The sequence below is a fragment of the Echiichthys vipera genome (genome assembly GCF_963691815.1).
Source record: "Echiichthys vipera genome assembly, chromosome: X".
NCBI lineage: Eukaryota > Metazoa > Chordata > Actinopteri > Perciformes > Trachinidae > Echiichthys > Echiichthys vipera.
Window position 1 is genome coordinate 21,358,404 of NC_139825.1, and position 20,219 is coordinate 21,378,622.

The 20,219-nt window shown below is 38.7% G+C and overlaps 1 protein-coding gene across 1 annotated transcript in view; it reads left to right on the forward strand.

Moving 5' to 3' along the window:
- The window catches only part of poc1a (POC1 centriolar protein A), a gene marked incomplete at its 3' end in the record, with an annotated part of 34,811 nt that overhangs the window by 8,401 nt on the left and 6,191 nt on the right, over positions 1-20,219 (forward strand). Inside the window, exon 8 of the mRNA XM_083939479.1 lies at positions 16,863-17,144. Coding sequence (XP_083795605.1) covers positions 16,863-17,144 — 282 coding nt within the window. The remainder of the gene's footprint in view (positions 1-16,862; positions 17,145-20,219) is intronic.

The following is a 20,219-nucleotide window of genomic DNA, read 5'->3' on the forward strand; positions in this document are numbered from 1 at the left end:
TTAAGGTTGATTACAGCACTATTTAATCATCTGGAACTTCTGATGTTACACCCAAAGACATCCATAACTGTAGCCATTCCAAAAACATTTGGCGCTAGAAGCTACAGTATATGTCTACAATTAAGATAAAGTTTGGAGGTAATCAGCAACATAGTGATGATGATATTCTCAGAGCACCTTTTTTCCCAAGGGTTGCTCAAGCAGAACTTTCATGAAGACTTCAAAATGATGTAAAATTGATGTTAGGGATGAGCGATAATTTTAAAATGATAATTTATTGTCTTTCAATTAAATTGTATAGTGATTAAGTCATATATCGTGATTGTGAGCAGCGCGCTAACTCAAATTTCTCTGAAAATCTGATGTGAAATATTTTTAGTGAATATCATTTGATAATTGCTGTTTTGCTTTTACATCGTACTATTTGTGTGTAGTTGGAAATTTCTTTTAATTTTTCATCGTATAAACTTGAAAATTATTAATTTTGTACTAAAGTTTTTGACTCCGTACATTTAATTTGTTATGTATTTAATTCTGACAGGAGTTTACAAAAATAGGCCATGTGGTTATTTCATGTGGACTATTAATTTATTAAATTACACGAAAGTTTGGTCATATCGCCCAGCCCTCAGCGAGTTCATCTTTTAGTTTGGCCAACAGCAAGTGCTCCCATTAGCACAATAAAAGAGTAATTGAAACAAGTGTTCACACACAGATTTGCATGCATGTGTGGCGACTGGTTAAAAAATAAACATAAAGAAACACATGCAGTGCACAGATGCCCCTCAGTATTCATGCTGCCAGAGCGGCTGGCTTATTTCCTCCCTGCATGTCCTTACTTTGAAGTCTGCAGTGAGCCTAAAGCTGCATTCATCTCTTACAAATATATCTACTTATTCCCACATCTACACTGTGATATGGAGGAAGCTTTTTTCCATATTTCTGACCACATGAAATAATGAAATATTAATATGTGCTCAGCATATTACTATGTCCTTAAAAATGTATGGATACTTACATTATAATACATAACAGGTACATTTTGAAATGTAGAGGATGGTGACAAATGATCAAAATTGAAAACTGCAGTACAAAGTACTGAAGTATGACTATGCTCAAAGCAAACACTGCAATTCTTGTGTTTTATGAATTGAATGAAATGAGTGCTGTAATGAGGCACTGCTAAACAACTAAAAGGAAATATGTCAATGAAAATGTCATTCCTTCAAGTGCATGTTGTGCTAGGTTTCTCCTCACAATCTCATTTAAGTGTCTTTATATTGGACTTGTGTGACCTACTAACACATTAATGCTGTTAGTTCTAATGTCATTGCAGTACATGTGACTGCACTATCCTAATCCATACTGTTTTTATTTAATTTGACATGTAAGAGGCTTGGGCAATATTATGAGTCAATAAATGCCAAAGTCAGTTATACCATAAAAGATATTCAGATGGAAACCTTCCAGACACAAAGGCTCATTTTGTGGCAGATTCGCCTCCCATTTTCATGACAGTAATTCGATAGAACATCTGTAGGAGTCTCTACCACCACACCCTTTCTGACTGCTGTGTAAATCTGTTACTGAGAGTGAATGTACACTTTCAGAAACATGGGAAGTGTACGCAAGCTTGAACACTTTTTGAAACCTATTTCAGTTTTGAATGTGGGTTTAGTTCAGCTACCTTCGGAATGAATGCAAAGCTTCTGTTCAAGCCACACGATGTATCATAAACACAAACAATGGGATCAGATAAATAAGTAATGAGACTTGAATTCTGCCCTGTTTTTGCTAAAAGTCATAAGTGGACTATACTTTGTTTAAGTGTGTGGTAGTGACTCTCACTGTATGGGACAGTCCGTTAGAGTTACATACGCTCATCCATCTTAAAACACAAAAAGCCTTCACTGAACATTACCATCATAACATTTTGTAAAATTAGTGAATTTGTCATTTGTAATTATTAAGGCATCATTCATATTTCTTTGACATAAGAAGGTATGAGGTAGCGATAAAATCTGCATTGGGTATACTTGTTGCCTGCATCATCACAGAAAAAGAGGGGTGGTTGGTTTTAAGTCATCTGAGCGCCGTTTTTGCTGTCACAGTACATGAGGAGCATGCTTTTATGCATAACGATTACTCAGTAACTGAAATTGTTGTTTGTATTTTGGGAAAAAATTACGGTGAGAGAAAAGACCAATTCAAAAGATTTTGATAAAAACATAAATGATTAGAAACAAACAGAACGTGACAGAGTAGTGCAGCTATTAGCGATGTTTAAATATTAAAAGACCTTGACAAGTGACACACACACACACACACACACACACACACACACACACACACACACACACACACTCTCACACACACACACACACACACACACACACACACACTTGCACACTTGCAAACTCATACAATGGGGACAGGGTGTCAACTGCTGGCTGGGGAACCTCAGAGAATGGTTTAGGTTTCAATCCCTTTGACTTCTACAGTGTTACTTACATCAACAAGGACATAGGCAAGGTCCTCTCTAGAAGTTAGATCCACACTGTCATGAACGGTTCAGGTATAACACGAAGGTGGACCCGATGCAGACACAGACAAAAATAAAGTTACAAAATAAACGTTTAATAATAGAAACGGACAAACGCAAAACACTACAGATAACAAACACAAGACTAACTAAACAAACTCGGGAATACAGGAACGGGAAGACGACGGGAGATCAGGAGACAAACGGGAACACGGGAAACTGCGGAGAAAAACAGAACACAAACACGATTAATAAACTTATAAGGGGAGCGTGATAATCACAACGAGAAAGGGGATGCCAGTCCGGGGGGGAATAGTTTTACCAAGGTTGGGTCGACGACTGTCCGGCGCTGCATGCCTGCCAGCTTCAGGCTTTTAAGGTGGTGGTGTAATCAGCTAACAGGCTGCAGCTTTGGAGGAACGCCTACCGGACCTACAGACAGACAGGGGGAAGCACATGCAGGGAAACGCAGACAGAGGGAGACAAAAACACACAAGACGAAGGAGAGGAGGGCACTGACAGAGCCAGATCTTGACACACACACAGTGATGCTGCCCTACATTTACACACACAGGCCTCAAATATGCAAACCTGCACAAACAGGTCCTATATACATGCATTAATGGAGAGAGTGAACATAACTAATATAAATGTGTGGGCGTGTCACCTCTGGACACCGAGTGGGCTCCTTTACCCACTTCTCCGGTAAACTGTATGGACAAATATTCATAACTCTTGGATTTTTTCCCATATAACGATCATCGCTCTGCAGCGACCTAATACATCCGTCTGTCTGAATAACGTTAGTCATTGCAGGAGGTTTCCAGGCCGGTTAAATAGGCGAAATCAGGACAGATTATGGCGGGATTTGTATTTACCACCATTCAAAGCAGGCAGTTTGTTTTCAACCGAATGGGGGCGTGGCCCCATGTGTTGCTCTCTTCTGTGTACTGTTAATCTCAGCCAATATGTTATTACATTGAAACTTTATTACAAAATATTGAGGAACATTTCCACAAAATGTTCCCTCAGCCACTCTGTAATGGCAAACAAGAAGTAGGCTGTGTTTAAGCAGCATCGGCAAGGTAAGGGTGGTAATTTCATAACACTCACACTGTCTTAAACGGTGTAAGTGCAGAGCTTTAAACACATCTTTTCTTTATTATAAAGAGAAGAGGTGTTGTGTGTGCTGTGGGGCTCTTTTATTCTTCTCTGTCTGACTGTGCCTTTCTCTCTCGCTGCTGTGATACAGGATTGTAAATTGATTTTAATGGCTCTTCCACTCGACAGCCATTATTACAGACGTGCCTCAAAGGTTGATTAGAAAATGGGCAGTTGGACCATGGGGAGAGAGATGATTAGTGCAATGCTTGAAACATGTTCTCTTCTTCTGAGAAATGCTGTTCCTGTAAAACACCACCGCTTTCTTTCTTTGAAAAATATGTTTCTTAAATACAGCTGTCTGAAACTTCAGCACTTTGTTTCACATCTGCTTGATTAAGAAATGAGGTGCAAAATGTGTTGGCTTTTAATCTTTAAAAAAAAAACACATTTACAAGTGACATTTTAAGTGATGTGCATATTCTGAGTCACTGGCATTCGATAATCACATAATCTTGATAGACATTGAAAAAATTGTTTATTATAATGATTACAATTATGAAAATCGGTCTCATTATTCATGCCTATGATGATAATGATGCAGTTTTTTAACATGTTGATAAAGTGCATGTAGAGCATTTCGATTCAAAACACAGAGCTGTGAATACATAAGTCCACACAGAAATGCTTATACACAGGAAAGAAAATCAATGCAAATACCCATTAATAAATTGATTCATCAAGTTTCTGCAAAGGCAACAAATACAGTATACCTGGATGGAGTGAATGAGATTGGATACATATTAGATTTGTCTGATGGAGGGAAACAGAGACATGTCAGCACCAGCCCTGGTGGAGTTTGACCTTTTTAGTTTTGGGCTGGACCTATAAACGTAAAAGTCTGTTGTTGAGTCAGCGAGAGATGAAGTTTCCCCATTGGTCCAAGTGACTGTGATAATGTGAGTGTGTTTCCCCATTGGCCGTTGCCCTTGCGAAATTAATTTGTGTGACACTCGGCTTTTGCCTCCGCTATCAGTCTGTTCAGTCCGCTGATTCACTTCCTCAATGCACGTTTTTTTCCGTTGGTGCCGCCACTGTTACAGCTGTCAACAGTCAGAATAAATGATGATAAACGACACACAATTTGGCTTTTGTTGACTGCTGGGTGTTAAACATGTTACTAATGTTGCTGTTGCTGTGAAGGTTTCTTGTTCAGTGGCAGACCTCATATCCACAGAGATCAGTTAGATTTAATTAAAACATCAAGGCATAAAAAATAAATGCCCTAAATTATTTAAAACAATAATCCTACATGCTGCTTTTGGCATTTGACTTCACACACTAGTTAATTTCTTTTAATACCAAATATATATTTTGACTGCAACCAGCAATATTCAGATAATGCTCTTATAATATTTATTTACAGTTGGTGTACATGCACACACAAACTTCCTGGCAATGACATTTCTTTCATCCTCTTTTCTGAGTTGTCATATGCCAGTTGTTACAGATAAAGTAATGGTGTAAGCTGCACCTGGAAGTGCCAGCTTTCTAGATTTTCCTTTTCATGTATTATTTATCCATTCATAATTTATTATTAATAAAGGCCCTTTCATCTCTCATAAACTGCCGCAAGTCTCAGGCACGTGTTGCCCGAGAGGAAGCAGGGAGGAGAAAAATGTCACCAACTTGCCTAAATGGGTTTGTTCCATTCTCTCTCTGAAAGATTATTCAAAGGCTTTATGAGTTCAAAAACAGAGGGAGGTACTCTAATTCAGGCTGGACAATTAATCATACTGACATTGAAATGAAATAAATGGTGATTTTGAAATGCAAAAGCTGCAATTAAAATTTCAATTCAATTAAATTTTATTTATAGTGCCAAATCGTAACAAAAATTATCTCAGGACACTTTACAGACTAGGTAAAGACCACACTCTATGAATTATTCATGATTTACATAGACCCAACAAACAACCAATAAAACATCCCCCCAAAAAAGTATGTTTTTTTTTTAATCTCACACAATCTAACCAACCAGAAGCACCTGTCCCCAGGAATGTAACAATACTCCCAGAGACAGTAAAAATAAATACTAATACGAAATATTAAGCCAAACCAAAACATTATTTCTAATCGTAACCAGATCGTTTTGATGCCTAACCCTAACTGGTAACGTACATCCCAACATTGTTTCATCCCCCGTACAGTTGTCATGAATAGTGAAATTTACTATAGAGACCAAACCGTATTGGGTTGGGCATTGTGGGCATTTTAATTTGCGTATTTTAACATACTGTAGAGATCTGTGGGGATTTGCTCTGTTCTGGAGCCAGCCTCAAGGGGTCACTGGAGGAACTGCAGTCTGTAGCACTTCCACATTGGCTTCATTTCTCTATCCTAGAGACTGCCGCTTGCTAGAAACCCAACTACCAGTGTGTCGGGTAGGCCGACTACCACCCAACAGGTCGTTTAGATGTTAAGAGGGCCAGAGCCAGTCTGGTGTTGAGATTTGTTATTTTTAATATTTCTGTACTTTACTGACTTTTTGATTTGTTATTCAAACTGACTGGAGATCAGTAAGTACGATGTATTTATCATATATTAATGTTCAAACCAGGCCTGTTGTTCTGCAGTGCTTTGCTCTTCTCTTTTCAAATTTTATTAAAAGTTAAGTTCTGATGACAATATTACATGTTTTGAAGATCTGATCAATTCTGTATTTTCAATCATACAAATGATAAGAAACTTAAAAAAAATATTGCATGCTGAATCACAGTTGAAATATTGGTCTAAAAAAATGAAATTATTCTCCCATGCACTCTTATGTAGGAGCAGTGGATTTAATGTGCTGCTGTAAATTGAATTATTTTCATAGAGGCAGAATATAGTGAACAGGATGTTCTTTCTGAAAGAAGCCATGAAAGGAGTTGTGTAACACTGCTGCTGCTAATGCGTCCAAAAGCCAGACTGCAAACTAATTAAAGAGAAGCACAAAATTTAAATATTATCTGCCTGTTTACACTCAAGATTATACTTCATATTCCAAAATGTGTTGAACTGTGTTATCAAAAATTGACAGCAGCATTGAGAGCATGTCCAAAACCTCATGAATACACAGCCAAAATGCATTATATTCCAGAATGTATATATTATTATTCATGAGTCCACCAAAATAGCTAATATTGTACAGAACTTGTTTTTATGGCAGTCATACCTGAGGGATATTTGTATGGCTATTAACGGTACAATAACAGTGTTAGATGAAAGACACAGCTGTGTGCCACGCCACCACCAAAGTCACTATAATCACTGTAACGTATGTGAATTTGTTTGTAAAGACTTTTATAAACAGTTGGCAGCATTAAAATAAATAATTAATGAAAATGTCGGGCACAAAAGCAGAAAAGAAAAGCATCTAGTTAAGTATGAATATTAATATATATTTGAACAATGGGGTCTCCTCTCCCCCTCTTATTCTGGGGCATTTGACTGCAGAGAAATAATGCTACTTACTTAATGATTCATGTTCATGTTGTTTCTATTTGCTAAATATTAAATATTTATTTTCAAATTAAATGACTATTGTATTTATGTGTATTTATGTTTTAGAAAGATGATTAAAACTAAATGGTTAGACCTTTTCTAGGACATGAGAATGTTGCACATTGTATTCTTAGTTGCCAGGTAGCTAATGCTAATACATTCTAAAACAGTCAATAAATCAGTACAATAAATTCTACTTTCATTTAGGTTATAATGTTTTTTTTTGTTGAAACTGTTTAAGTGGTGTTGATTCGTTTTGGGGGATGTAGTTTGTGTAGATGTTGAACTGTACTGCATTATACAAAGTTTCTGGTATTTAGCCTATCCTTATTGGAGAAAAAAAATAAACAATACAATTCTACAGCAACACAACCTACATTCTCCAAAATGACCATATACTGTAGTTGAATCAATACCTCTCCAAACAAAAGCTACAATATAACTTTTAAAGGGTGGATTGGTGGTCCTGTACACTTGTATTTAGCTCTGTCCACTTGGGTCCGGTCATCTAAGATGCATTTTAAAGATTATTTTTATGGCTTTTTATTGCCTTAATTATAGAGAAGAATGAAATGGGGGAGAGAGAGAAGGGATCACGTTGATAGGGACTCAGCTAACCTGGGGAGGTTGTCCACATGACGCATTTTAAAACCAAGTCTAAACCGGGTCTAAGACTCAGCGGATATGTTGTATTTGTAAGCTTGCAAAACAACCAGTGTTATTATCAAAACAAATGACACACAATGACATTTTTTTCACCCACAAAACCGCAGTTCTCTTTATGAGACAACTGTCGACCGAGACTCGCAATACAGACGCTGGCATGTATTTTCGGCTATAATTCATGTCACCAGGAAGAAACCGACTAATGAGACAGTAATGCTGTGTTTATTCACACAGAGGAAAAGGCCACCCATGGCTGCTGCCCTCTCAGAAACAAATCCACAGGGATTTTATGAGTAGCTAATTTAATATGCTGATCCTTTAATGTACTTGGATGCAAAGCTCCTTGATAATTTGGCAGTGACGGGCGATGTACCAGGAACACGTGGGCATTTTTGTTAAACACAGTAAGCCAGCTTTTAAAAAGAGATCTCTCCTTCTAAACATTGTGTGTGTGTGGTTCATTCAGGCTATCTCTGTGCTCCACACAGCTGAGAAAATCTTTTTGCGCTGTTGTTTCGGTGTGTGTGTGTGTGTGTGTGTGTGTGTGTGTGTGTGTGTGTGTGTGTGTGTGTGTGTGTGTGTGTGTGTGTGTGTGTGTGTGTGTGTGTGTGTGTGTGTGTGTGTGTGTGTGTGTGTGTGTGTGTGTGTGTGTGTGTGTGTGTGTGTGTGTGTGTGTGTGTGTGTGTGTGTGTGTGTGTGTGTGTGTGAACCATTGCTGACAGGCAGATCAGCTCTCTCTGATCACATCCGCCCTAATCCCTCCATCCATCCCCCCCTCAACTCCCTCCCTCCTTCCTGTCTCTAGCTTCACATCTGGGTCCTTCTCCCGCTCACGTGTGCAGACAGACGAGCTGCACACTCACAGCAGGCTTCCCTTCACAGCTCAAAACACACACACACATACACACACACACACACTGCAAAGCTCGGTTCAGCTTTAGGATGTGGATTGTAGAGCAGAGAGGGGTTTCTGAGACTGCAGTAGCTGTATGAACTTCTTGTTCCCCATTGTTTTTATTAATTTACAGTATCTAATAGGTTGCTGTTACTGTGCTTTAGCAGACCAAACTTTACTGCTACTCTCCTTAATTAAAGACTCAATGAGAACTGAAAAAATCTACGAGGATATGTTTGATGCCTCAGAGCATTGCACTAAAGAGATGCAGTGTCTCATACAGAGTGTGGTTGCGTGTGTTCATCTTTAAGGTATGGAAAGGCAGGTGGTATTGTTCTGACAGAGGGAGTTGAATGCATTTGACAGCAGGGGATAGAGAGCAAGGCAGGGGGTGTGACAGGGGAGTGTTGAAGACAAGATAGCAATGGAGTTAAAGAGAAGCTAATGGTCTAGTGGAGCGAGAGAACATCAGCAAAGGGAGAGGGAAAGGTAGAAAGTGGGAAAACAGGGTAAGCATGTGAGTGAACTAGACAACACGAGCACACTGGAGACAAAAAAAGAAGGTCAAGATGAGAAGCAGATGCAAGGGAATAATGAAAATTTGAGAGCCTTGAACAGACACCTGTTTATCCTTGTTAAACTAAAGACAGACAGAGTGAGATGGGGAACAAGGCAGACAAAAGAGTAGCTGGGAGAGAAAAGGGTTATATAAAAAAAAGAAAGGGGCGGGGGCAGTCAGAGAGAAATGGAAATGAGAGTGAGAAGTTGAACAAGTAGCATTAATAAAAAGGCCTAGTGAGAAACACCTCCCTTGTCGATTCTGTAAGCTACAGCCGAGTCCAGAAACATAAGTCAGAGCTAAGTCACATCACAGGGTTCATTCATCAAAAAGTGTCACTAGAAGCTTGGCATAAAATGTTCGCTCCTCTAATCAACTGAAATGTCAGCAGTTGGTGAAAAGATTTGTCTACATCTTATGGTTTTATGATGACACACGCGCCCACACTCCAGTCTTACCTAAAGAGACAGATATTGTTTGTTTTCTATTTGAATGATTAATTGTGATTATGCCAAAGGCAGAATTGATGGATTGTCTTTGCTTGTAAATGTTAAGATCTGTGAATGATTATTTTCACACTGTACAGTAATTTATGGCAGAATACAGCTTCTTCTGTAGCAGAACAACCAGATCTGTTATCGCCAGCTGTGCTAGCAGTGATATAAAGGAAAGGGCGGGCCTGAATGATTGGTATAGATTTAAAGTAAAACACAGACATTATCCTTAAACAGTCCATTTAAACTCCTAGGCATGTTAAATGGGGACAACTGGCACATTGTGTATGTTGTGAATCAATATTGTTACTACTAACAGTATTGGTCTTCTTCCTGTGGATACGTTAAAATGTCTCCAGTGATGTAACAATGGAGTTTAAGAGTGGAGAAGCCCTCTGTGTCGAGTCACTGCTTTTATTTTGAGAAGGTTTTTATGTGATAGCCTGAACTGCCGACTCAGGTTCGGGTACAGCCCTACAGTTCGATAGGAGAACATACGACTAAACGATATAAGGAAATAGTTTCCCTGACTTTTACTGCCATAGCGATTTAAATTCCAATAAGTTATATCCACTAAATCACAGGGCTGTATTTGTGGTCAACATAGTAGTGAAAGTGATATGATTGTACCAAGCATACATAATCAGTAAAATAATAATGTAGTAAATAATGCAGTAGGTTGTTGTCAAGGGCCTCTGAGGGTCTAAGAAATTGACTACTCAATAACAAAGAAAAAGAAAAAAAGTTCCAGATATTCAATATATCTAATTATAAAAGCTGCATAGTTCAACAGTTATGGTAAAAGTGACAAACTGCTCGTAATTATGTCTGACAATGTTTTGACACTAAAGCCACAACCCCTCATGCTGCTGATGACAGACAGCTCAGCACAGGAGCTGCTTGAGCCAACGACTGACAGGACTACGTCACAGCTCCGAATCCCACTGGTCCTTATTCAGAGTTGTTAAGATCATAAGCTTCAAAGATGCTGTGTGACTAGAAATTCACTTTGCCGACAGGTCTGTTCACCAGCAATCTTTTACATTTGATAACTGCCGTGTTACCTGCCTGAAACTGACGTGAGACTCTGTCTTTTATAAACATAAAGGCACCGTCTTCCACAAAACCTTCTTTGAATAACATGTACAGGTATGGAGATGTAATATTACCTGCCTTACCTTTTTAAAAGCAGACAGTTTGAGTTTTCATCGTGGGAAAAGCACAGGTATTACTAATAACATTAACTATGACTTTTTTCTGTGTGACAGCGAGCCAACATGCACAACACAAAGACTCTGAAACTGAAGCTTTTAGTTGTTTTACCAACTTACATAATTACTATTAATTAGCTACAGCTGAGCACATTTAGCAGCGACAGTTGTCATTATAGTCAGTGAAATCAACAGCTGCTAGTTTAAACGTTAAACGATTATGTAAGTTATAATCAAAAGCACTGCTCTTATCTCTATTTTAACCATTCAGCACTACGGGGAGCATTTCTACAAATCATAAAACATCATAGGTTTGTGTTGTCAGTTCTTCCTTCTCAAAATCCCAAAACGTTTCTTAATCAACACCATCTTCAACAGACCTTTCTATTAGCAGACATTTGAGTTTCCAAAGAACAGGTGTAACTAATAACATTAAAGATGACAGTGCCAGCATGCATGATACCAGAGTTCCCGCACTGGTACATGAAGCATAGCCATCATTACTGTTATTAGTTAGACCTGTGTTTGACATAGTACATATTGAGTAAACGACATGATTCATGCTCTTCCTGGACTAGAAACTCTTAATGTTACTATTTACTACTACTTGCAGGCCAAGTACCATTTGTTCAACAAACATAAACGTGCATCATATTTCAGCATAAACAGCAACATTTCCACCGGCACGTGTCACACGACCACAGTGCTTGTTAAGTTAACGATTAACAGCATGTTAAGAACAAGCTGAAATGAAAGCTGTCTCCGTGTAGTCTGTTCATCTTAGTTTGCCATGAATCTCAAAATTTGGCAATTTCTCTTTCCAGATATTATGGAGTTTATTTAGTGACTTTGTTCTGTTGGAAACTTTACTGTTGCCGCAGTGGAAACAATATGTAGTTATATTTGAAATATAAATGAGTTCCTGTTTTCTTTAAAAATAAGATAATTAAAAACAAACCAAATATAACAATAACAAATATTTGTATTCATTAGCCATAGTTAATGAATTAATGATTAATTGGCTATTGGCTTTTTCCTGCTCCAAACTATCATTATTATATCGGCCTTTTAAAATACACTATCGGTCGACCTCTAGTGTCAGATATACAACAGCTTAAATGTCTTCTGGGTATCAGGTGTATTTGTATTTATTATTTTATTATATTTAATCTTGTTACAGCTATACTCTGCTACTCTGGTCTTTACATATTCAATATGTAAAGTGTCCTGAGATAACTTTTATTATGATTTGGCACTGCAAATCAAATTTAATTGAATTGTTAGTTTTACCCTTTTCACGCACATATCACCATGTTAAGACTACAATTGATTGAAGAACCAGGTGGTGAGGCAGAGAGATGAAATGAAAGTTTTACACATCTCTCTTCATTTGCTTTTTCACCTTTCTGCTGTATTTTATTCCATTAAAGTGTCGGGGGGGCAAATGTGTGTGTGCATGTGTGTAGGGTGCTGAATGGTTTTGTATGTAGCTTACAGGGTGTATTGATGACTCGTGTTAGACTAAGAGTTTAATTTGGGCCTCAGGAAATTTTCCACTGTTGGTTTTTCCACTCCAGGTGATTCATTAGGAGGATGGTTACTGTGTGTGCTGTGTTTGCATGCACGTGTGTGTGTACACTTGTGCGTGTGAGGGAAAACCCTCACACGCACAAGTGTGAGGCTACGACGGTGCAGGACGTGTTGAGTTTGCAGAACATTATATTGTTTTAGCATCAACACTGCTATGTACACATTGCAAAGGATGGTATGGACCAAAGTTAAATTAAGTTAACGCTGTATAAACCATTTTACTGCAAATGACAACTAGAAAACAATTTAGTAATAATAGCATAATTCAGTCTGATTCAATTTTTAAGCATACAGTAAAGAAAACAGGCTACCTTTGTTATTTGAAAATGTTTGGTTTAAATATTTTTATGTTATGGATTTCTTTCTGTTCTGTTTTAAAAATATTTTCAGCAGCATTTTTTCCCCATAATATTTCAATGCAATTGTGCTTTTTTTCACTCAGCTCTTCAGGCCATCAACATAAATACTAAGTGTGTGTGCGTGAGACAACAAGTGCATATCTGAATGCACATATGTCTACATCCATTTTTTTCTTCTGCTTTTTTCTGTATGAACATGTGTGTTCACGTGGGGACCAGTGTTTGGTGTGTTTAAGCAGCTGTTTTAATACAAAGCTATAAGTCATACTTTCAACAAGACTTAATCCAGACTTTGTGGAGCTTGTAGGCTCAGCAGAACTGCTCTCTTTCTCTTTCTCTCTCTCTCTCTCTCTCTCTCTCTCTCTCCCTCTCTCTCTCTCTCTCTCTCTCTCTCTCTCTCACTCACTCACTCACTCACTCACTCACTCACTCACTCACTCACTCACTCACTCACTCACTCACTCACTCACTCACTCACTCACTCACTCACTCACTCACTCACACTCTCTCTCTCTTTCTCTCTCTCTCTGTCTCTCTCTCTTTTTCCCTCTCTCTCGCTCTCTCTTGCTCCCCCTCCCTCCGCCCTTCTTTGTAGAGCCTCCAACAAGATAGTGGATTTCCTTTTCTCTGAAAAATATACTGATGCTGCTTTATTTATTCGGATGACATGCTTGATGATGATATGGTTCACACTTATAAAACTGATTATCAGTAGCATTATGTGGTAATTTAATATATTTATTTGGCATCTCTATTCTTTATTTCTTGGAAACCAAAATAGTTGTCTGTGACAAAGACTGATGACATGTAACTGCACTGTCCCTGGTCCTGTGTCACATCATCTCCCTCAGATTTACATGAATGTGTCTCTATATTAAGCAGTCATCACTACGCTGATGACTTTTCTGCTGTATCTGCTCTGTGAAATCCTTAAAAAAGACAGAGAGAGATGCAATTTGAGTTGTGTTGGTTGTATCAGCATTTCTGACTATTTTACTTCGTCAAAGTCTTCACATGGGAGCATATGACCTGACCTGAACACCTTCATAGTTCTGACCTGAAGTTAGTATTTGTGTACAGGGGCAGTAAAGCAATATCCATGGACTCGACTCATCATCATCTTAGGTTTTGTTTACAGATTACTTTGTTGACTTAATCTAAACAAATATTTTGTCAGATACCTAAATTGTAAACCATTTAAGCATAAAAATCTATATGGAAGAAAGGGCAGAGGGAGAAAGGTTGATATATTACTGTTTTGCCAGTTATATATTACTATAATTATGACAATTTAGATCTATGTTGAGGATAGATTGTTACACTGCACCAACACAACAGGTTAAAAGAAAATTCCCACCAAAAAACATGCTGAGTGATTGGACAGTTTCTCTGCATTACAAATAACCCATCTTGCACCATATAATGTATAGAGATCACATTGAGTACGTGAATAACTACAAGTTGGTGGTAAAATGCTGAAGAGCACTGGGTTTGACATTTTCTTCCTCCACAGTTGCAATTGATTCTGTCCCTGTGATCTCTATTTCACATCTTACAAACTCTTGCCGCTTTCCTACAACCTTCTTTTTTTATTCTTTGTCACTTTTATGCAATATGTGTAAAGTTGTGTATCATTCGTTTATATGGTTTCAGTCAAGAAATTACTTTTTTTTTTTAATCACATCAAGGAACATGGTATTGTCTGTCATACTTTACTGCAGGGAATCACTGACCTGGTATTGTAGCGGTATGTATTATTAACCCTGTTCGTTGCAAATGTGTAGAGCCAGGTGACAGCTGACAGCTCTGCTCATCTGGCTTCATTTAGGAACAGCTCAGTTTGACACCGTGGTCTTGAACATTCTTAGCTGAGTGTGAATAGATTTCCTGTTGTGTGGTGATGAGTGAAACAGTTGTTATCTCCCTTACTCAGATGGAAACGAGATGTTGTTGTCTTGGAGCACACACACACACACGCACACACACACCTCTTTAGTCAGCCGATGATATCCAATCGCTCAGACCACCTATTTTTTTAGACTCAATAAATGTACTCGAAAATCCAAACACATCATACACATATCGCTGTTGGGCGGGGAAAAGTTTACCCTTCTGCACAAAAACTGTAGGCAACACTTTTTCTGCCACTTTTCTGTAATAATGTATGATTTATGAGAGCTTAACAAATGTATACACAAACAAAACAATAATTAAAAAATGTTGTATACATGCAAATGGGAGTTATGTACGTATGTGTTTATTTTCGTATAGAGTGGGGAAGGGAGATCCAATCACAAGTGGTCACACAAGATGCATGTGGAGAGGCGTTCTAATGCCAGGTGTGAACACATGTATCCTATTCAGAGCTGTCCACTTGAATGTTAGTTCCATGTCTGAACAGCCTCACACATACATACACACGCACACCCTTTTTTACCAGACAGGTCTGCGGAGACAGACAGATATATGAAGAAACTTATGCTTTTAGTCACATAGACATGGTGATGGAGAGATTTGGTCACTGACCTTCATGTGTTTATGTCTCACTGAATTAATCACAAGACAGACAGACAGACAGACAGACAGACAGACAGACAGACAGACACAGACACAGACACAGACACAGACAGAGAGAGAGAGAGAGAGAGAGAGAGAGAGAGAGAGAGAGAGAGAGAGAGAGAGAGAGAGAGAGAGAGAGAGAGAGAGAGAGAGAGAGAGAGAGAGAGAGAGAGAGAGAGAGAGAGAGAGAGAGAGAGAGAGAGAGAGAGAGAGAGAGAGAGAGAGAGAGAGAGAGAGAACGTTCCCTCCTGCTATGGTCTGTGTAAAAGGCTCTTTACTGCAACAAAATTAATTAATAATTCAAGCTAAGTCAGTGTTGATTGTTGAAGTGAAAATTTGTTATATTGCTGAAAAATAGTTAATAATTTCAAAGCTAGGCCTCTTTTTATTCAGTTTTATTTTGTTTATTTGGCTCTGTAGAGGTTATTTATAAGGTCAGCAATAGCAGTTTTCTTTCCAAATATTTTCATCAGTGAGTGTTGACATACATTTGATTGAAGAATACAATGCAGTACATTTGTATTTATTGGTAATTTGTTTGTTGGTTAAGTCAATACCTTCTAAAACGGTCTACTTATCTTGCCAAAACTAAGTTTGAATCTGGCAGGGTGCATCAAACTTTGAATAAACGGTGCAACTGATTCACCCCTGACCATAGATGCTTAATGAAAAAGTCAATTGTCAAGTCGAGACGATGTAATGTTTATGGCCCAATACCATAACCGTCTGTAGAGCAAACAGCACCCTCTGCCCTTACAGAGTATGTACAGTAGTACAGAGCAAGTGTTAATGATAACTGCCAGATGAACATCAGTGTAGTCAGAAAAACAACTGAGTCACAAACGTCCTGTCTATTGACACTCAGCCCAAGAATATGTAGTATGTTGCTCATACCAAAGATTGTTGGTGATATATATACTTTATAGGCTGAGTAAGTCTCACAAGATCTAATAGTTGCACTACATGGCACTTATACTATTACTGATATAATGACTGTTGTGAAAGTCAGTTTGTGATTCATCAATGATCTAATTCAGCATGTTGTTATTAGGCGTAATTTTATTTTTAGTAGCCTTTGGGAAGTTACTGTATTAGGAACCGATTTTAAAAACAGTTGTGGTCCAGGAATTTAACACATGACAACCTTGTATCAATGTTTCAACCTTTTCCTTTTTGATAGTACACTCATGGAGCACGAAACGCAGAGTAATGCACATTTCACTACTCTGTAATCTGCACTACTACACTAAATACTATAAAGGATATTATCAGTTATGTTAAGCATCAGAGACCATTGAACTTTCTAACAACTGTTCTCGCTCCTACTTCTTTGTTTTTAGGCTTCTGAACCGTCCGAACATTTTAACGGACAAGACTCCCACACTGCTGCCCGCACTCAGAGCGGCAGTCGCAATGGCAGCCACAGCAGAGCGACTCATTCCCACACCTACAACAGACACCTCAGCACCAGTTCCTCCTCCACCCACCACACACAGACCCGGGGTCTTCAGCAGCATTCACCCCAAGTTCAAGCACAGTCCCAGGCCTCAGATGGAGGAGTCCCCCCTGGTCTAGCCAGCACCCTGGAACACATTATAGGTCAACTGGATATTCTCACTCAGGTAAGCAAAAGATGTGTTAATCTTACAAACAAAGATAAACTATCTTCACTTGGCATATGGGTGAAATGAGACTAGCATTTACACCAGAGGGGCAGCTGACTGTAACACTAACTAACTGTAACTTATAACAGAGATATACTTGACCCGACAAGTGACAAGTGTCCGTTTACTTAAAACTGTTATAGAATATAGGAAAATGTTTGAGGCTCTGCTCTTGGCACAAACCTGAGGAAAAGTCCAACTTATATCCTCAAAGCAATTTCAGTCAAAAACAACTGGACTGGTTGTTTGTCTAGGAAGACGTTTCACCTCTCATCCAAGAGGCTTCATCAGTTCATGTACGCATCTGACCAGGCTGGGACTGGTCCCATGCGTACATGAACTGATGAAGCCTCTTGGATGAGAGGTGAAACGTCCTCCTAGACAAACAACCAGTCCAGTTGTTTTTGACTGAAATTGCTTTGAGGATAACGATGACCTGGACGAATGAGAACATTCACAGGCTTAGTCCAACTTATAGTTTTATATATTGAAATTTCACCAATCTGGTCATGTGGTCATTGATAAATAATTCTGATTCTGAATACCTTTTACTTTTACTAACTGCAGCTGTTGAATTTGCAACTTGTATACTTTGTACACAAAGTGCAGTGAACAAACGTACATCTTTCTGTTGCCATTAAGATTGTTCTTTAACTGACCCAGCTCCCTGGCAAAGCCTGAGACTGCAGCCAACGGTGGCTCAGCACCAGACCACGCCTCACTGCAAGGTGCTCCAAATGTCTTACTAATTTATTTATTTATCTACTTTGTTTTCTGGAGATGATTAACGTGCAGCTGTAGATGTTTGTGGATGATACTGGAAAGAATAACACATTTGTTTTAAGATCAAGGCCTTACTGGTATAATCAAATACTGGGTTGATGTGATCTGATCTCTTTGTTCTGGTTAAAACTTGAGCTGCAGCTGTTTGATACTTTTTGGGGGAGTCCTGTCAGAAGACTGTTACAGTAGTCAAGTTTACTGGAGATGAAAGCAGGAATCAGCTTCTCCTGATCAGTTTGGGACATAAAACCCTTAATTCTGGATATGTTCTTAAGTTGATAAAAGGCAGATTTGGTGACTGATTTGATATGGCCGTTGAAGGTCAGATCTGAGTCTATCAGCACGCCAAGGTTTCGGACTTGGTCTGTAGTTTCTAAGGACAGTGACTCAGATGTTTACTGACAGCAACCGTCTTCTCTTTATTGCCAAAACAATGATCTCAGTTTTTTCCTGATTTAACTGAAGGAAATTTTGGTTCATCCGATTTTTGACTTGCTCTCAACAGTGACATAATGACTCTATTGGACTGCAGTCATCTGGAGACAGTGTGAGATATATCTGTGTGTCATCTGCATAACGATGATAGTTGACATTAGAATTCTGCAGAATTTGACCCAAGAGAAGCATATATAAGTTGAACAGAAGGGGTCCAAGGACTGGCCCCTGAGGAACTCCACATGTCATAGCCACTCGGTCGGATTGATAACTACCAATGGTCACAAAAGAACTCTGTTTCTCCAAGTAGGACCTGAACCATTTTAGGACTGTCCTGCTGAGTCCTGCCCAGGTTTCCAACCTGTTCAGCAGTAAACTGTGATCCACAGTGTCAAAGGCAGCACTGATATCCAACAGGACCAAAACTGGCACCTTGCCTGAGTCAGGGTTCAACCTTATGTCATTTAACACTCTAATAAGAGCTGTTTCTTTACTTTGGTGGGGTTGGAAGCCTTACTGAAATTTGTCAAAAAGTCCACTGGAGTTAAAAAAGTTGCTGAGTTGATTGGCTATAAAGGGAAGATTTGAGACGAGTCTGTTGTTGGTTAAAATAGTTGTATCTAACGTTCTCTTTTTATTAAATTATCACTTCCCCCCCCCCATCGTCAGTAACTATACTACTGTGGATACTTCAACAGTGAAGTCTTTGGCCACAAAAACATTCATAAAAAGCAGAAAAGGAGAGACGTTTTTTTTTTTCTGCCCAAGTATAGCAGAATATATTTACAGTGGCAATTGAACTAAATTATATGGTTGAGTAAGGTGAAGAGGAAAAACAGACAACAAAAGGATGGAGGTTGTGTGCATGCTCTTTACGTGTGCAGGCCTATAGCTGGAGGTTGTGAATGTGTCCTGAGGGAAAATGCTTCATTCATATATGAGCGCTGGCAGCACTCTGCCTCACTCGCTGCTATTAGTAAATGCTTAAGGGCCATGCGGAGGTGCAGAAACACATCTTGTATATGTGTGTTTCTGGCTTTTTCTTTCTTCTTTCTGTCTTGCATCTTCTTTCAAGCTGCAGCCCAGCATGTGGGACTGTTTAATATTGGCCCAGGGCAGCCAGGCAGCTAGCTAAGCCCTCCCAGGGTGGGTGGTGCCAACCTCATCCTTTCAAGCCCACTGTACCTCAAGCCTGATACCAGATGGATTGTCTGTGTGGTTTTATCCTTCTGCTCTTTTGTTGTTTGGTTTCATTCTTCTTTTCTAGATTAGGGCAATAGACTGACATGGCTGTTAGGAAATCATGTTCAATGTTTTTTTAATATATTAGATTAATGTACATTCCTGACTATCTGACTGACTGAGTTTTATGTCAAAAATCAGTGTTTCTCTGATGCTGTTCAGCGGACACAGCACATCCTGCTCAGGTTATTTCTCTGATAATTAAACAATCTTGCAATGTCACAAAATAGGTGCTGGGTTAGAAACAGCTAAAGTACTATAAAAAGTGTATGGAAAAATGTGGCTTAAATCTGGATGAAAAGTCAATTTATGACAGCTTCTAGCAGACAACCACAGTTTAAAGGAGATGTGACAACATCAACAGGCGACCAAACCCCCTTTTTTAGACATTTTAATGAAACATTTTATGTTATACCTTTAAACAATTCTTGTTTTAAAATGTATAACAATTGTCTTTGCAAATGTTTTATGATGTTTTATAACCTGTATAGATGAACATTGGCGGATAAATTACCTGCACCTCGCCTGCTGATGTATACACAGCTCAATGATGAGAGTTTTTTAAAAGTGAGC